At 37.6% G+C, this 20,733-nt stretch overlaps 1 protein-coding gene across 2 annotated transcripts in view; it reads right to left on the bottom strand.

Annotated features, from left to right (window-relative positions):
• The window catches only part of trappc9 (trafficking protein particle complex subunit 9), a 341,171-nt gene that overhangs the window by 199,995 nt on the left and 120,443 nt on the right, over nucleotides 1-20,733 (bottom strand). For both annotated transcript variants that reach the window (XM_066715841.1, XM_066715842.1), the window contains one exon: nucleotides 12,333-12,457. In XM_066715841.1, coding sequence (XP_066571938.1) covers nucleotides 12,333-12,457 — 125 coding nt within the window. The remainder of the gene's footprint in view (nucleotides 1-12,332; nucleotides 12,458-20,733) is intronic.

The raw sequence follows: 20,733 nt of genomic DNA, 5'->3' as shown, positions 1-20,733 counted from the left end.
TACCATCCCTACAGTGAAGCATGGTGGTGGCAGCATTATGCTGTGGGGATGTTTTTCAGCGGCAGGAACTGGGAGACTAGTCAGGATCGAGGGAAAGATGAATGCAGCAATGTACAGAGACATCCTTGAACATCTCTGGAGAGATCTGAAAATGGCTGTGCACCGACACTCCCAAACCAACCTGATTGAGCTTGAGAGCTCCTGCAAAGAAGAATGGGAGAAACTGCCCAAAAATAGGTGTGCCAAGCTTGTAGCATCATACTCAAAAAGACTTGAGGCTGTAATTGGTGCCAAAGGTGCTCAACAAAGTATTGAGCAAAGACTGTGAATACTTATGTACATGTGCTTTTTTGTTTTTTATTTTTAATAAATTTGCAAAGATTTCAAACAAACATCTTTCACATTGTCATTATGGGGTATTGTTTGTAGAATTTTGAGGAAAATAATTAATTTAATCAATTTTGGAATAAGGCTGTAACATAACAAAAAAGTGAAGTGCTGTGAATACTTTCCGGATGCACTGTAAATACAATGTTCCTTTCATGAGACAGAAGTTCTAGATAAGTGTGGAAGATACTAAGGTTAAATTATCCAAAGCCCTCGATGGCAAACCCAAAGGCTTGCTCACATCCTTATTTAATACATATTTCGACTTCTGAAGTTACAATTGCCCAAGACAGTCCAAAACAACTTCTCAATGTTTAACTATAACTCTGTATAATTAATAATTTCAGGTCAGACAAGCATGGCAATTTGACTGCAATCTATAATATATACTCCCAGTTGTCTAACTGGAATCCCTTTATATATTTAGCATTTCATCAGCTGAGCAAGAAAGCTTTAAATCACAATGACCTTGACATTCACAAACTCCTCCATGTTTGCTTTTGCTGACGTCGATGGAGATTCAGCAGAGGTAAAAGTCAACAGAGCTCTCCGTGCTTAGAAAAACAAGTGTAGGGCATAGAAGAAGTGAATGTAGTGGCCTAACAGATTTTCCTATGAAATACCTTTTTTTTTTTTTAATTGCACATTTGTCGGTTACAGTAAAATAACAAGAGAACACAATTAATCAAAAAAACATATTCAGTTTTGTTTGTTCTTTTGTTTAACTGTAGTGCTTCACCACACATGGTTATCATCAAACTAATGCCAACTATATCTTCAAAAATGTCCCATTAGTCCTAACTGCTGTATTAAAATAAAAAGAAGAATATTCCATATATACATTTATTTTATTTCTGTCGACAGGCAATAGTCAGTGCATTTGTAACAGCAGTGAGCAGGCAGTCACGGAGCTGGAAAGGGGAGCAGCATATAAAATCTCAGCACTACTGACAAGTGAGGCGAGATGGGAGCTGGAGGTGCAACTTGAGCAGATATCTGAAGTGGCTATTTTAAAGCACATAATTATCGTAGACAATAAGATATATGGATTTAGAGGCGGTGAATTAAACTTTTAGGAAAATAAAGAAATATTTCTGCAGTTCATCTTGTGTGGTTCTCATGTGCACCAGCACCAGGAGGTGATTCACTGCTATCCCTGCCCCAGCAGCATTCACCACCATCTGATACTGTGCCGTGTCCCCTTCCCAAAGAACTGCCTTTGTGCACAACAGATGAGCCTGAATCACTGATCTCTGGACTCTGCGCTGTGATCAAGCACCTTGGTACAGAAGATGGTGTTTAGCAATGGACATTACGTGTTACGTTTTTTTTTCCTTTTCTTTTTTTTTTTATTTGTTGTGCATCAAGAAAATAAAATATGATAAAATAACACAGAGACATCAGGGGATCGTGATACAAACAATAATTATAAGCTATGAATCACAAATGGCTGAAAAGACTCTGAAGTGTCATTAACTGGCTGTGATGGTATTCCCCAAGCAGACAAGCTGCAATGGCTGAGTATCAATGATGTAGGGTGGGGCTGAAGTCAGCAGGGTTTACTCTGCTTTGTGCCAAGGGCTTCCAGTGAGAGAGAAAAAAATATATGTATTACACATTACAGGACCTGTAAGTGTCATCTTCATCTAACCCCTCATGCTTCAATGAGGATCGTAGCAGTCAGGCAAGTTTATTAATAAATCAGAAGACATAAAAAATAACTATAACCACCAATTGCAATTTTATCATAAAAAAGAGTGCCTGCTATTGTAGTGTAAAGTTTGTTTGTGATGGTTGATGTGTATGTGACTAAGGTTTTTGTGTTCCATATTCTGCAACTGAGGTGCAAATTCAATTAATATTTTTTTTAATAATCCCCAAAGTCTGTTCCCATATCTTTACATATGTAATTAGGAAAAGTGATGCATGAATTCCAACTATGAAGTGAAAAAAACTGATACATGAATTACTTTCAAATCAAATACGTATTAAGCACAAAAACATTGATGGCTGAATACTTCAATGTATAATTAGATTAAGACTAAAAATGAATTTACAGCTATAAGACCCTTGTACTGTTTCATGAAAAGCAAGGACAAAGGATGAAAGAGATAGAAAGGCATCCCACAATGCATATCATGAAGAATGCCCCATGGAACACAACTTAATCCTCAGTAAATTAAATAACAAATTAAACACAACTATGAAATTAAGTCAGTATATGTATGTTAAAGAAGATATTCCAGCAAACACATTGAAAGAAAATAAAACATGCCGACTAATTAAGCTCCTGTTGACACTTGGTTTCAGCAAAGAGTAATCTTATCAGTAAAACAGTTAACAGTAAACAAATGAAGGCTTCCTAAGGAACAGATTTATCATTTATCAAAACGTTCACACTTTGCCAGTCAGCAGCAGTGTTATAAATATCCCCATCAGGAACATGAACTGAATCTTTAAGCAGAACTGGGCACAAGTCAGCGAGTGTGCTAAAAATAGAACTCAGCCCATTCCTGCATCGCTCCTTTGATTTTCATTAAGAAAATATGGATTTTTTTTTTCGTTTATTTAAAATATCTCTCTTCTGAACACAGGTTAAAAGAACATTTCCCATTAAATGAAGGAAATGCAATATTATCAACAAGGAGAGGAAAACCGATGTTATTAAAATCCTTAGAAGAAGTTTCCTTCGCACTAATTAGCTAATCTGCATTACTGTTGTACTCTACACGAATGGCTACACTCGCATGCATACATACATAAACCAGAGGATTCTCATCATTTCAGAGCATTATATTGATTTCTTACTGTAAGGCATGCTTGGTACAGGGAGGCGTATTCATTACAAGTTGCCGAGCTTGTTTACTTATTACAGTAATGTGTGACAATGAATCTGCCTTCAGACCTAGCATTTGCTATTCTGCATTTCTGTGCGGCAGCAGAATGAATTCAATTTCCATGAAAGACAAGTCAGTTGTAAGACCCCAGAGGTCTTGTGCAGTTGGGTGGTCTGTTTTTTTTTTTTTTTTTTTCTGATCACTGTAAATGTATTTCCAGCTTTGAAAGAAGAATTATTCCTTCCTCTTTCCCCCTGAAGTCCCCCTAAAACACCTGGATTTTTTTATAATATTTGTATCAATCAAGCCAACAATAAATGGACACAAGTGGAAATCGAGGTGCACAACAATCCAGCAAAGGGAAAACTAGCTCCTCACTCTCATAATGCTGTGAAAGTCCCTGCCTGACCTTTTCTTCTAACTAATGGCAGTGATCCCCCATAAAGTAGCTTGAGGTGGGCCGCCGTAAGGATAACAGTTTCAACATATTCTACATGCTTTTGGCAATCAAAGAGTTAAATAGCCATTGGGAAGGCTGCCAACCATAAATGCATTTTAGTTTGATGAGTAATGAGTGTAAGGCATTCACATTTGCATATCTCTAAGAAACACACTTTTAAGACACCCCGTTAATTTATTTTAACCTCTCTCTTATAATGAAATTAAACAGAGCATCCTCTAATTAAATTTCTTCCCACCAAAAATAATAAAAATATAAAAGTTGTATTAATCCGTTTTATCGGTTTTGTAAAATATGTGAAGTCCTGTTTGTTTGTTTGTTGTATTCTTTTTGTAAGAAAGTTAAAAACAAACACAAACTCAGCAGTTCAACAATCTGATTCTATACTTGAATATAAAAACTAAAAGCAATACTTTGGAGCAGAGTGTTTTAATAATGCCCTACGTGTTTGAGACAATGGTGTCCATCTCCAATGGAAAATGCATACACAGTCAATTAATGCTATTGTAGGCAATACACAGAGTGAACATAAGCCAGTAATGATGCCTGCAGAAGAGTATTAATCTGCAACTCTTCCTCAGTGGGTGAAAAGAGGACAGAATCCACAATCAGCACTGAGCTCTTCAACTGTCTTAGTGCTGAGGGATATTTATAATAAAACAGATTAATTCATAAAGGTACAAATTAGGAATGCATGCTGCTATTCACCATATTCTAAATATTGAATGTGATTGATGACGTCCTTTCCAAACAAAGTCTACTTAAGTCTGCAATACAAAGCTAACTTTGATGCTCAGCAACATGAACATACAAATAAGCCAGATCAGGGTACAGTGTGTCTTAATAGACATAAGATTATATTAACATTGTTGGCAGGAAACTGATTTAAATCAGCTAACTGATTAATTATGCTAATCAGCTCACACTAACAGCACAAACTGTTCTTTTGTATCCATAAAAAAAAAATGGATTTTAATTTGCTTAAATACATTCTCTTGAACAGCTTACTTAACCTAAACCAGTGTGTCAATTATTTAACAGTACTTTGGGATAAAAAAGAAGAACAAACAAAGGAAAACAACAAACAAATGTTTCCAGATTTTGAAGACAACGTATACTCATTACACATATACAGGTTAATGACAGCCATATGTAAATTACATCAGTTTCCTGTCTCCCCCAAAACCTCAGAGCACAGTCAGCCCCGAACCAGATGAGGTTACAGTGAGTGACATGTGAGGACTGCGAACACAGCAGTTTATGTAAAGACGGCCCATGGTGCGGCTGGCAGGGGGGAGTGTTGTGCTGCTGGTCGGGGTTGATGGCTCAAATGCACAGTGCCTTGCCTGACAGACCTGGGCATTTGCTGAAGCACCAGACAAGGCCTGAGAGACAACCATCTGGTGAGGACTGTTTGCTTGGCATGGCCTGTGCCCCCTCCCTCTGTAACCTTCTGAAAATACTTTAATCTAAAAATTGATTCCAATCGTTCACCTTCAGTTTTTGTATTTATAGAATTCAATATAAAAAAAAATATTAAAATATTATGCTGGGCTTACATTTTGAAATAATATTTTAATAATAGATATATATTTTTTTTAAATATACAGGTTTTGAATAGCGGGCAGTAACTACAAAGCCCTGAGCACTGCCAGTCTCTTGTCTCCCAGAAGTCTATGCCAATGGGTCTGACAGCGGGTAATATTTAGCTTAATACATGCTGGTCCAAAGGCATGCCTTTAAAATACCATAGCATCACTGGACAGATCTCCAAATATAAGCAAAAATGCATTTGTGCATTCTTGTGCCATAGCAATAGCATGAATAACTTTTAGACACAAGGTGGACAATTATATTCCTTACACCAACAAAACACACAATCCTTGTCACCGTGACAGCTAGGACATTCATGCCAGTCAATGCCAAATCTGTCCCCCCCCTGCAGAGCGGCTGCTGAGCCTTGCTCTTTTCACTTTACACTAATGCCTTCTGAAGCAGCTTCCCTTCACAGGGGTGCCTTCTCACTAATAGGCACAGTGGGAGCTAATGGCTGGATTGTGTTATAAGCAGAGAAAGGCAAATACTAAAAAAAGAATAGCCGAACGTAAGTGACAGAGCTAGAGCTTCATTTAGAGGCAGACTCACAGGGGATGGGGGGAGTGTCGGTTTCATGCATTAAGTCTCCAAAGGAGGGTAAATACTTTTAAAGAGATTTTTTTTTTTTTTCTTTCAAGAAGCAGCGTCTCTACAGCTTTTCAGCTGTAACACTTAACTGTGGATCTCAAACACTCAATTTTACGAAAAGGTTGGAGTTCAGCTCTAAGCACTGAAGGTCAAGTGAATGTGTTCATTTTGCTTCAGAGAATTAGGGAACAATACAGATTTATTAGATGATATATGTACAGGGGATCTTCAAGACCATGGATGCCTGCAATACCAAGCAATGAAATGAAGACTTTCTGTGAGCCAGAATGAGCGTAATTTACTGTCTGTTATATTCTGGAGGTTTAAGAAAGTGAAGATCTGCTATTAGAAAAGGCTACAAAGGCAGCACTTCTTTCCATTTTGTTTTTATTTTATTTTTTTACTTATTCATATCTATTGATTACATTTCTAGTTTTTAAGGTAAATCCATCAGAGTATGCAAATGTCTGACAAGATAATTAATTTGAAAACAAATGTTCAAATAGATTTCAAATATGCAAAGACACTTTAGGCAAAGTCAATCATTCTTTAGAGTATCATTCACTGCATTACAAGCAGTTAGATATCAGCCCAAAAGCAACCAATACCAACAGTAGCTTTATCTCACAAGCATAACTAAACTCACATTTTGCATTTTTACCAACTAAATAAAGCAATAAGTAAAAACCACTTAGACTTCATAAAAGTACTGTATTTGATTTTGAGTTATAATACTGATATTTGGAATCAGTCTATAGAGTAGAACAATGAAACCCTCTGGACAAAAAATAAATACATACAAATACAGTACCCACACTATATGGTAAATGCCCAAATTATTAATCCACACAAAAATCCACAACCATTTAATGATGTTATGTAATATACACAAACAATAACTTTTTCTCCTCAAACTTTTATTTTTAAAACAGAGACAACATTTCAGTCTGAAGAACGGCCTTGAGAATGATCTATTGATCTAAACGTCAGATCTGCCTCCTTTTTAATAATGTTTTTTGGAGAGCAGTAATTCTGCTTGCAAATCTACATATCCCCCTACTAGTGTTGTCATCAAACCTCAAAGATACTTCTCCACTTAAGTTAATGGGAAGAATACCAAAACTAAAGTGATTCCGCCAAAGAAGAAAGTCAGAAAATTGTACCTTAATACTATGTAAAATAATTAAAATTCTATATTTAGGCCTAAGTAATCTATCATAAAACAACATAGCTTCACCCACATACCTATGTTTCCTGATTTTGATGGGTTAGAATGTAATAAGAATAAATACATGCAAAGGATCTAAAGTGATTGGAAAGTGTTTTATGATGCACTGCAGTGAATATTGACAATACATTCATGAAGAATATAAAATTTTGCTTGGTTAAAAACATATAGCCTACTAAGGTTTTAACAGGCTGATCAAATTGGGAGACGCATGGAAGGCCATTAAACAAATGAAAAAATACAGAATTGTGCAGGTGTTCATCTTATAAGAATAAGTAATTATACTGTATTGTTGGAGATTTTGCTATTGGTCTGTGGGAGTATAATTAAAATTGTACAATTTTAGTTCATTTAACCTGCATGGTATTGTACAGAAAAAGGGCTTTGATATACACTCACCTAAAGGATTATTAGGAACACCATACTAATACTGTGTTTGACCCCCTTTCGCCTTCAGAACTGCCTTAATTCTACGTGGCATTGATTCAACAAGGTGCTGAAAGCATTCTTTAGAAATGTTGGCCCATATTGATAGGATAGCATCTTGCAGTTGATGGAGATTTGTGGGATGCACATCCAGGTCACGAAGCTCCCGTTCCACCACATCCCAAAGATGCTCTAATGGCTTGAGATCTGGTGACTGTGGGGGCCAGTTTAGTACAGTGAACTCATTGTCATGTTCAAGAAACCAATTTGAAATGATTCAACCTTTGTGACATGGTGCATTATCCTGCTGGAAGTAGCCATCAGAGGATGGGTACATGGTGGTCATAAAGGGATGGACATGGTCAGAAACAATGCTCAGGTAGGCCGTGGCATTTAAACGATGCCCAATTGGCACTAAGGGGCCTAAAGTGTGCCAAGAAAACATCCCCCACACCATTACACCACCACCACCAGCCTGCACAGTGGTAACAAGGCATGATGGATCCATGTTCTCATTCTGTTTACACCAAATTCTGACTCTACCATCTGAATGTCTCAACAGAAATCGAGACTCATCAGACCAGGCAACATTTTTCCAGTCTTCAACTGTCCAATTTTGGCGAGCTTGTGCAAATTGTAGCCTCTTTTTCCTATTTGTAGTGGGGATGAGTGGTACCCGGTGGGGTCTTCTGCTGTTGTAGCCCATCCGCCTCAAGGTTGTACGTGTTGTGGCTTCACAAATGCTTTGCTGCATACCTCGGTTGAAGCGAGTGGTTATTTCAGTCAAAGTTGCTCTTCTATCAGCTTGAATCAGTCGGCCCATTCTCCTCTGACCTCTAGCATCAACAAGGCATTTTCGCCCACAGGACTGCCGCATACTGGATGTTTTTCCCTTTTCACACCATTCTTTGTAAACCCTAGAAATGGTTGTGCGTGAAAATCCCAGTAACTGAGCAGATTGTGAAATACTCAGACCGGCCCGTCTGGCACCAACAACCATGCCACGCTCAAAATTGCTTAAATCACCTTTCTTTCCCATTCAGACATTCAGTTTGGAGTTCAGGAGATTGTCTTGACCAGGACCACACCCCTAAATGCATTGAAGCAACTGCCATGTGATTGGTTGATTAGATAATTGCATTAATGAGAAATTGAACAGGTGTTCCTAATAATCCTTTAGGTGAGTGTATATGTGTATATATGGTGGCCCTGAAGTGCAAAAAACACACAAAATGTAGAGCACTAACTAACTCATATCCACAGAACATGCAAGCAACTCAATGGAAATGAATTCACAGCACTTGCAAGCAAATAGAAAGGCACAACACAAGCAAACTCAAAGCAACAGCACAAAAGAAACTCTGTCTCTGGAATGGCAGTACAGGTATCGTTACCACGTGACTAAACCACCTGTGACTATGGGGGATAATTTGGGCAAAAATGTATAAATAAATACGTTTGCTTGCTTTTTCTGTGGCTCTGCATTTGTGTGCTTGTGTTTGCTTACATGTGCTGCGCTATGAGTAAGTTTGTGCTGAACTTTTTGTTTGTGTTTTGATCTTCAGGGTCAACATATATATGAGATATATGATCTTGGTGGAGGGAAAGCAAAATACATTTGGTTGCAAGAGATGCCTATGTATAGCGCTAGATCATCAGTTTTTTTTTGTTGTTGTTGTCTTTTATTTTTTAATATGGCCAAAAGCAAGATATAAATTTGGAAAATAAATGGTAAGAAATAAGAAGTGCTGGAGTAAGCAGTCTGAACTTTTATTTTGTGAGAGTCAACACGAAGCACGCATGCCAAGAAGATTCACAGCAAAGTGTCTATGAATGGCCAGGCTCATACATTTTTAAAGAGCCGAATAACAAAATACACTTTAGTTAATTAAGAGTGTCCCTCATCCTCCTCACCTGCATTTGGTGTTGCAGGATTTATTAAAGCTGGTGTGAATGAAGCAGAGTGACATGCACCTGTCAGAGATGGCAGGAGTTCATCAAGTTGATATGCCCTGCAGGCCTTCGAGCTGCGAGATGAGCAGAGACACACTTCCCCTCTCCTTGCCTTGAGGTACTGACTTAAAAGGCTCTTCAGGGCAGAACAGGCCTGCTGCAGCACGCAGTATAAACAACTGAAGAGAGAGCTGGACGACACGGAGATGAGCCCAACACTCACACATGGCCCTGTGGCTGCAGCTCGAGGCTTCATTCTTCAGCTATGAAATACAGCCCAAAAGCTTGTGTTAGGGCATAACACAGGCCTGGTCATTCCCTGATCTCAGAACACCTGACTGGGTTTCTGATCATTATTTTTAAACCCAAATAACTTAAGCCTGCATTCAGATATGCAGGTATAAAATACACAGTGGAAGGCCGTTACTGAAACTTGGGAGACGTAGATGCTTATTCCCGCTGTGCGCACCTGCCTTGAAAGCTGGAGGAAGGCTTGCTAATCCATGTCCGATTCTCAGTTCAATCAGGGAGCAGAAAGAGCAAGCAGTCCAACCCCAGAGGGAAAATAGTCTTACATAAAATGTATATGGTGTGCTGAAATACTGAATACACCTGTAAATTGGAGGTATTTCAGTAATGTTTAAAAATATACATTGTACTATGGATAATACTGAAATAGAGACTGTTGATTGTCTAAATTCTACAAGCAAGAGGATTGTTATCCGAGTCAGCACATATTTCTATTAGTTTATGTAAATGAATGGTTTGATCACATCCATTTGATAAAGACTGTTCAGAGAATAAGCATTAAATCCCTCTGCTAATGCACTGCTGTTATCAATCTCAATTAAGTGTAGTTAAAACAACACAGCAAAGCAAGATCCGAGGATCAGTGCAAATGACCCTGGCAGTCTGATGACCTTGCTGTTTCAGACCATACTCAATAAACTCAATAAAATAATACTCAAGAAGGCTCAATAAACTGTCTGTGCACATGTCTCAAACACTGCTGTTTGATATATATATATATATATATATATATATATATATATATATATATATATATATACACATATATATACATATATATATACATATATATATATACATATACACATATATATATATTTACATATACACACATTATATATATATATATATATATATATATATATATATTTATATATATATATATATATATATATATATATATATTTATATTAGTGCTGTTACATAGCTTCACTGCTCTCCTTATAAAGGGCCTAGTACGTACACTGGAATATCAAAAATGACAGTCAACATGCAGTACATAAACAGCTGCAACCTGCAATTGTGTTTATGTTGAAGAACAAGAAGTAGCTGCAGTAAAAACAGCACAATACATATCACAGCGCAGTACAATCACCCTCATGCAAGTGAAATCAAATCTTAAAAAAACACACAAAGAAAAACTCTGTCTAACCTTATCTGAATTTGAATATTCATATCATCAATCAAAAACCCTTGCCGTTGCACAATCTGGATGGCTAAAAGCAATTAGGATCACTAAGTTTCACATAAACAGCACTTTCTGTGCAAACAAAGGGGTAATGTTATGTAGAAATGTTTAAGCTTTGAGAATTAAAAATCCATATAAACGGTCTCCCATTATAGCATTAAAATGATATAATTATTCACTTTATACAAACACTTTCAACTCTTGAAAGGCTCATTCCTAATCAATTATTGAAGTAAAGTTTCAAAGAGGTAGAAACCATGTAAGACAAACAGTCTAATTAGGGACATTTTAAGAGAAGCAATATAATACTCTTCTGTTTGTCTACAATTTAAAGCATTTTTAAATTACCAGTGTCTCAAAGATGTACCCAAATGTAACAAGTTGTTGAAACATGCAAGATCCTTGAAATGCTGACTGAATTTTATTTCTGTAAACATTTCACACAGTGCTGTGAATCTTCAAAGTAAAATTTAAAAAAATGAATGCCTGCATTAAAAGGTTAAGAACAAAATTAAGACAAAATGATTCATAGTTTAAAAATTCTTCTGTTTTAATATCATTTTATTTTTTATGTGCAATTTTCTAACTTCCAGTTCATGTATTAAACTACTTATAATGTCAGAGGAGGATGCTGCAGGAAGCAAATTAGTGTTACACACAGGTCTCAAGCTGATCGCTGAGCAGTGCAGCTGTTGCATCACTGATTAATTTCAATTTCTGTTTCAACTGGTTTCAACATATGAAGTTAAATGAGTCAAGAACGCATTTTTGAATATACTGACATTTCTGTCCTCTACAGATTGCTACATTTCATTGGGTAGTTTCACTACTTCCAACTCTTTTAGTTTGATGGCATCATACATTTTAAAATATCAGATATCAAATATCAAAATATCAGAGAAAGCAGAAAGAAAAACAGAGTATATCTAAGATGAACGTAAAAGGATAAAAAGCAAGGCACAAACAAACACATACTGTATACCATAAAACAAATTGCAATAGCTAGTCTAAACAATGAGTTCAAAGTCATTGCTCTGCATACGACACCCATAGACATTTCTATAGAGAATGAAACTAAACAGCTGGGCAATTCAAACTTCCTTGCAGATATGCCCACTTGTAGGTAGAAGGAACAGAAATAAAACATTCCTATGGAAAACCATGGATGTGTCATAGCTGTAGTATAGCAAAATACAGTGAAAGTACACTGAGGCCTGTCCTCTCCTGGTTTAAAAAAAAAAAAAAACACAGCAGAATTCTGAAACACATAGACACCAAGATGTGTGTGTGGGGAAAGCATAAGTCAAAATATCGAACGTGCCACACACTCAGGTAAGTGAAGGCACCAACAACCCCTACCTTGACATGGTTGTACTCTCCAGTCTTGCTGGACTCAGAGGGATTGACAGCCTTGGTCTCCGCTCGGGGTTTCAGGACCTGCCGCAGGGGGCTTGAGATAGGCAGGCCGGTCACACTGATTCCATCTGAAATGACAACCGGTCAGGTGGTCAGCAAGCTGTATAAAAGCAGGTGCATTCTTATATTTGGACAATGTCAATGCATTCAAACTCTAGGACAATCAGTTAATAATATAATATAATAGACTGACAATACAATTACAAAAGTAACTGACATCAAACTGTGGACTTTACACCTTCCTTAACGCTGTACTTTCAGTTCAGTAGTCTTAATATTTTGGGACTTTTCTAGGCAAAATGTAATTGAGATAGGGAAGTGAGTGACCCGATCACATCGAGTATGGATTTGTACATGTATGCCTTTAAATTCATTATGCAATATTTAAAGAGCACATGTTGAGATTAATATATACAATTCTGTAGTTTCATATTTTATTTGAGAGTAAGTCTGCTTAAGATGAATGGGAAGTATATGCATTGTCATTATTTTGAAGGATAGAGAGTAAAATTAAATTTTAATTTTTAAAAAGTAATTGCAAGCTGAGTCCAGAGGAACAAACAGTGGAAGACATGCTTGCAGACTGCAGTTAAATGTGTTTGCAGAGACATCCTCATGCAAGATATAAAGATTTCTCTATGTTCACTGAGAATTAACACAGGGAAGAGTGCTGTACTGGACAGCTCCCGTCGACAATTTCAGCACCACTAGGCACAGTTCAGAACTGGACAGCTCCTGTCGACAATTTCAGCACCACAAAACAATTCAGCCTGCGGTCTGAGGACCTTCCTGTAGGATTCGTTCCAAATCCTGTCCAAAGCTACAGCTACAAAAAGTTTTCTCCTCCATTCAAAAGCCCCAGCAGGCTTTAACGAAAAGTCGCAAAATAATATCTCCCCAGCAGATGGCAATCAACCTCCTATTAACTAATTATAGGTTATTTACAGCAGCTATGGTGCATCGAGTCCAGAACATGGACACAGCACTCCATTGACACCACCAGGTGTGGACCTGTACTCAAGAAGTGTAAATAAATAAATAAAACTCACTTTACCACAGACCTCTATGTTATGTGGCACCCCACTGTCAACTGAGATGTTAACGATCTAAATACTTGCACACTGAATAGTTTCTCACAGTGATGTGAACAGCATTCTGTGGTGAGCTTGAAGCCATGAATTCATACCAACACACAGAGGAAGAAGTTCAACCCAATTAACAGCTATTAAAGTTCAGTAATGTAAGACTCTAAGATGACTGTCCTCTAGCTGTTCTTAATAAACCTTTAGAAAACACTATTCACCTGCTGCAGGATTCTAAGTGAGTTGCACATCACAAATGCATTACCCTTTCAATCACACTGTGAAGAAACAATCCAGCTGCTGAAACTATAATGCATCAGATCAGATCACACTCATGAACACAATGGTAAACCTCATGTAGCTACAGAATCAATAAAAAACAAATAAAGTAAACTACGCATTTGTAAAAAAAAAAAAAAAAAAAAAATCCAGTCTCAGGCTGAGACATTAAACAACCAATGACTTCCTGAACTTTGGAGCATCCATCAAGTCCCTAGTCAGTCCTAAAGAGTTTACAAATTATTGGTCTCCATTTGAGTAGTCAGAATGATGTCAAAAAAATAAATTGAGAAAACTTTCATTTAGGAGTCCTGATAACCATTTATTAGGATTACAAAATGAAGGTTCTCAATTTCTATTGCATTGAGGCAAAAAAAAATGGCACTGTCAATATTAATGCTTCTTCCTCTGCCATCATACTCAAATGGAGTCTAGAAGTACTTAGCGTGCTTCCCACTTACAGCATTATTGTTATTGGAATTCAATTATTTATCTGACAGGTCAAACCAAAATCTTCATGAAAAACCCAGGGAAATAAAACAATGGAAATGTAATATGTCTAATGCATTACATTTATTACAGTTTTATTGAATGTTGGGGAAGGATTTTTTTTTCGGTTCTTTTCTCAATGAGCGAGAAAATGCCTGAAGCGCTCAAGAACATTATCTCTACACTAGTGACTAATGGCTCTATTAATGTCTTTGCTTTTTAAAACGCACATAAGTTTTCATGTCCTGAAGAAGAAATGAAATTAAATTGTGAGTAACAAATGTAAGGAATAATGACAACATTAATCAGATTGTTCATCCCCCTCTGAAAGCTATAAAAATATAATGCTGCCTTCTATTTGCAGCGTGAAAGGACACAGCTTTCAATTAATGAGTTGAGTACAGGATCAGTATACAAGTGATTGACAACCTGGAAATGAATGCTACAACAAAGTGGGTAATGAATAGTGACTGGGCAATTTACAGTAAGCTGGGAGATTCCAAAAGAGAAAAGTCAGAACACCACCATCTCAGAGCACTGGAAAGAGGCAACAGAATTCAAGGTAATTTAAGTGGAATATTTATGTATTTATCAGACATAAAAAGTGTCCCAGACCACTACTAAAGCAGTTCTACAGCACATACATCTACAATGTCATCATTTGTCACTTCATAGAAATTAGAATTCAACATAACTTTCCCAAAAAATAAAGTATATTTTGCTCATCAACAAATGCAAACACCAATCAAAAGAAAGACAGTTAACACATTGGAATTTAAATACATATATACATAAAGACTGGTTGTAGAAGTTGCCTAATCCCCTCATATCTACCTCCCCCATATCAAATTGCCTTAGAGAACACAAATTAAAAGAGCCCATCCATTAAGGAGATAGATTTCATATTTAATTTCCATTTCCAACATATGCTTGTCAGAGTCATAGTTAAATGGCAGAGCTTAGCCACAATAAAATGGGTTTTGTGACTAATAAGCAATTACTGCCCAAACCAGCAGCCTTGATCCTGACAGGATACTGTTAAGCTCCACAAATTTCTGCCTTCAGATACTATACTTTGACTGCAGGAAAGAAAAATGTTATTTAATTGTAACTGAGCTGCACAGATAATTGATTCATTATATAATGTATAAGTTGTTATAATATGTAGAGAGAAAAAAACATGTTCTGCTTAGGGATGATTTTTCAACGATACTACCAAGCACTTCTCATCTGGGTTTTTCTTTTTCTGTTCAATTAACTCTTATCTAACTCTGGGTTATAGTATTGACATATATTCATATCCCTGCACCCTTCAAACCACAAAGAGTAATCGCTGAGACAATAAGGCAAAGGCACAGATTTTTTTTTTTTGTATGTTTTTATCTGTTCAATGAGTTTCATCTATTGAAAAAGGAAACAGAAGGCTTATGCAAAGGCAACTCTGATGGAAGGCAGTAATGTGTGCCTTAAACGGCTGAATGAGATTATGACCATTAACGTTAAACAGTCAGTGTGAAGCAGGCCAAAGGAATTCTAGCATGTAACTGGGCATAAAATGTGTCAGAACATCGCATTTAGCTGTACAATTAAAACAAGAAACTGAAAAAGTGTTTGACAAGAGACTGACATTCAGCAAACATCTGTAGAAAAGATTATAATGTATGCAGAAAAAGAAGTGCATACAAGATATAGCAACAGAGCAAATGAGGTGCAGGACTACAGTATTCTGGAGACATGCAAAAGTACATATCAACAAAAGGGGTGCTTGTGATCTTCTCATCCAGTAACATGGATGTTTAGATTTTACAAAGCAGAGAGATGGATTTTCGATCTCAAACTCAGACACAGCTCAATAATTAATAAACAATCACAAGCCATGTCCATGTCTGTTATGTAGGAAGAGATAGACATACAAGAGCTCAGTGGTAGAGCAGATCCACAGATACCTATACACAAGCGCAGGTAATGAATATTCATCGGCCCGGGGAAATAAGAGTTGCTCTTAGTCAAATTACACATCACAGAGTCTATCTGCTGTTATCATTACAACTTCAATATCCTGCATTGGCAGCGGGGGGATTATACAGTGTGAGCAATCTAAGGTTTTGATCAAAAGGAAACCATGTTTTTTTTTTTTTTTTAATGCCATGGGACACAGAGACTTAATGGAGTGAAATCCTGATAAGGTAATCTAAAGTGCTGGAAAATACTTAAGCCTTGTAAACAAGAAAAAAAAGTCAAAAGAAGAAAGGAAGAATAATATTTATTTAATATTTTATTTTGGGTTGTAACTAATCAGAAAAATATATTTTGAACACAGGTCTTTCAGGGGGGAGTTGGTATTCTCAGAGCATATTAATGTAGGTTTTAAAGTTGTTAATAGAAATTATTTCAGCTCCAAAAGGTCCAGGGTACAGAGTGGATCATTGTGACTTTCCACTTCACAGAACTATACTTTTATAATTTGTAACACAGCTGCCTGGACTGTCAGTTCAGACTGGACATGTTCAAAGTTTGTAAAGTCTGCTGAAATTCAGATAAGTTTTCTTGCAGAACTCCTTGGGGCAGAGATAAAACATCTACCTGATGTCAAATCACCCAGTACCGGAAACTGCTGAGCTTTCGAAAAAAAAACCTCATGACTTCCCAGGAGGAACTTTAAATAGGACATAAGGGGGTTCGGACAGCCTCCTCTTCCTCCCAATCCCTAACAGATTTATTCTGATTTTGGCCTAGTCTCACTTGACTGAGGGAATGATATGGCCATTGGGATTAAGCCATCAGAACTCATGAAGCAAAAGGATAATGTAATAGGCAGCAGGTGTGCTTGGTCTATTTCTCCCTACTTCATGTTGCCATAGTGAAATAGATAAACAAAGCAGATCACCAAACATATTTCAAAACACATACATTTCGAGTGAAGAAGCCATTGGTTTATAATTAAAGCAGATGCCAGTGTCAAAATGTATTTTAATTTCCTGCCATGTAGCTTCAGATATAAAGGCAATCATGCCCTGACTACCAACTTCATTAAACCCATTTAAAATTAATGTTTTCCACTGATTTTCTTATCAGCAATGAAAGCTTCTAGATAGCTAAGCCCCAATTCTATGACTACTTTCATTAATATAATTATGCAACATTATGAATGAGACCATACAGCAAATATTCTAAATATAAAAATGTGTAGATAGCGAGAATCCTAAACATACAGGCAGACACAGAGATGGATACTGGGTCTTGGAAAAGCAAAATATTCTAATAATGTGCGTCTATCCATTGAAGACGGATACAGCACACTGTCTTAGACCCCACAGTGGTGCCCACAGAGACATTTTGAATTTCATTAGGAAAGTCTAAGAGGCCAAAGAGGGTTGACCAAGACCACTAACCAGATTATACTTATCACAAGAGTGAGATTCACAGCAAGGTTTGACAAGAACGTTTCACAAGAAATTGACCTCACCATCCAGTCACAATCTACTGCATCGCAAGGAAAAACAACCACATGTCCCTTTAGTGAACACAGAAATGTAAAATTAATGAATTTAAGACAAAATAAAAAAAACATTAAATGATGTGTATGTGTGTGTGTGTGTCTGTGAGTGTGTGTGTAATTATATGATAAGTATTTCTGAGGCCAGAAACACAAAACTGATTAATATTTTATCCAAAAAAGTAACACAAGGAATATACGGATGTAAAGTGTGTCATAATGCAATGGGATTTCATAAAATTACTTTTGAGCTATTTAAAGTTGGCCCTTGCTGAAGGATGCATCAACAGCTACTATTTGAAGTGCAATTATTCTGAAGAGAGTTGGAGCTAGTGAATGATGCAGGAGAGAGGAGATAAAATTGAAAAAGAGACAGGGGGCAGCATCCCTTTCAAGCAACAAATATGTTTTCAATGCACCCATTGTACTGTGAACATTTAACATCAAACAGACTGGCTTTTCCCAAATAAGATCAATCAATTGCTGAGTTTGCTCATATTTCAGGGCAATCCAGTGATTTAATCCCTTTTCCCATAGAAAGAAAAACAAGTGTGAGTGAGACCCAAAAACCCTACAGTGTGAAGTAGTGAATCATTGACCAAAACCCAGCTCTTGGTGATGGACTTTATCAGTGGTAGAAATTAGCAGACCAGTGAAATCTCCTGCTTTGGATGCTGAGACTCAGCACACCATAGTAACTCTCCCACAAGCTTATGATGTTCACTTCTTGCTCTTACTGTAATGACTTTTTAATGAAGCTTTTTTTAATTCTCTTCAATTATTGTGTTAGTTATGACATTAAAATATTCATACGCTAATCCACATAATGTGTGGGGGGATGCATTTTTAATGGGACCATATATGCATGTGGGTAGGACAGGAAGCTGATTGAATATAACAATATGCATGATGCTGGAAGATACTGAAGAGACAGGTATTACAGTCTTCTGATCTCAATACTGCTCTGTGTAAATGTGAAATACATTTTTAAAAAAACAGACATCTTATTGTTGTTCCAAAGGTTTCAAATTAAGCCGATAACGAGTAAAATTTACCATCTGTAATTCAGTTACCGGCTGTGAGAACCCTGCTGTTTCTGTGAGACGGCCATACAATATTGGATGTGAGGAAAAATGTCTACTGGTACAACCATAGGGAAAAGACAGTCAGTGCTACAGGGAAGCATTTGTGTGTGTTAGCTGCAATGACTGTAGTTTGATAAGGGTGAGTGCTGGTATGGGCATAGCTACATATGTTGGTGTCGTCTAGCACCAGGTATATGTGGCTATTCTTAATAATCAGGTGAATGCCAGGAACCCAATCTCGCCAGAAACCCAATCTCAGCCAACACCAACATGAGAAGCCACCCCTATTGAAACCCTCTGCGTTGCGATTACCCAGTGGAAACGCAAACTAATGTAAGATCTAAGATGACTAACTCTTAACATCCCTTGATCAATCACAGCCATGTTAAAGATTCTCACCCATTACCTATTCTACATGATATTATTCTTATTATTTAAAGTCAGAAATGTAGCCCGTAGCTTAGGTTTGCTTAACTTTGGAGAGGAGGTGCTCTGGCCCATGTCACGCTCTACCCTCGCAGTGACAGCTCTCATTATTGCCTGGCCAGTGGGAGCAGCTCACAGCTCTGACAGCCTCTCATCAGGACAAGCACCCAGGAGGTGGCTAATGAGTCTGTCTCTGAGTCTCTCCATCACAGGGGTGGAGAAGGTGCTGAGATGGGCACAATGCAGAGGCAGGATCTTATGCGTACTGCAATCACCAAAAACAAAGGGACTGGCAGGTTGCACACACCATGCAGATTTTAAATCTATGTATACACAGATACACAACTGACAGAGAGACAAAGATTTTACCTCTCTCTATCACATTCACACAGACATACAGTGCATCCTGTTACAGCTTTATTCCAAAATGGAATTCCTCAAAATTCTACAAACAATACCCCATAATGACAACGTGAAAGAAGTTTGTTTGAAATCTTTGCAAATGTATTAAAAATAAAAAGCAAAAAAGCACATGTACATAAGTTTTCACAGCCTTTGCCATAACACTCAAAATTGAGCTCAGGTACATCCCGTTTCCACTGATCATCCTTGAGATGTTTCTACATCTTGATTGGAGTCCACCTGTGGTAAATTCAGTTGATTGGACATGATTTGGAAAGGCACACACCTGTCTATATAAGGTCCCAGAGTTAACAGTGCATGTCAGAGCACAAACCAAGCCATGAAGTCCAAGGAATTGTCTGTAGACCTCCGAGACAGGATTGTATCGAGGCACAGATCTGGGGAAGGGTACAGAAACATTTCTGCAGCATTGAAGGTCCCAATGAGCACAGAGGCCTCCATCATCCGTAAATGGAAGAAGTTTGGAACCACCAGGACTCTTCCTAGAGCTGGCCGCCCGGCCAAACTGAGCGATCGGGGGAGAAGGGCCTTAGTCAGGGAGGTGACCAAGAACCAGATGGTCACTCTCACAGAGCTCCAGCGTGTCTCTGTGGAGAGAGGAGAACCTTCCAGAAGAACAACCATCTCTGCAGCACTCCACCAATCAGGCCTGTATGGTAGAGTGGCAAGACAGAAGCCACTCCTCAGTAAAAGGCACATGACAGCCTGCCTGGAGTTTGCCAAAAGGCACCTGAAGGACTCTCAGAGCATGAGAAACAAAATTCTCTGGTCTGATGAAACAAAGATTGAACTCATGTCTGGAGGAAACCAGACCAGACTTGAACCCGATTGAACATCTCTGGAGAGATCTGAAAATGGCTGTGCACCGACGCTCCCCATCCAACCTGATTGAGCTTGAGAGGTCCTGCAAAGAAGAATGGGAGAAACTGCCCAAAAATAGGTGTGCCAAGCTTGTAGCATCATACTCAAAAAGACTTGAGGCTGTAATTGGTGCCAAAGGTGCTTCAACAAAGTATTGAGCAAAGGCTGTGAATACTTATGTACATGTGCTTTTTTGTTTTTTA

Source organism: Amia ocellicauda, chromosome 10, assembly GCF_036373705.1.
Source record: "Amia ocellicauda isolate fAmiCal2 chromosome 10, fAmiCal2.hap1, whole genome shotgun sequence".
In the NCBI taxonomy this organism is placed as follows: domain Eukaryota; kingdom Metazoa; phylum Chordata; class Actinopteri; order Amiiformes; family Amiidae; genus Amia; species Amia ocellicauda.
Note: the sequence above shows the minus strand (reverse complement) of the source record. Positions and strands in the feature narration are given on the sequence as shown.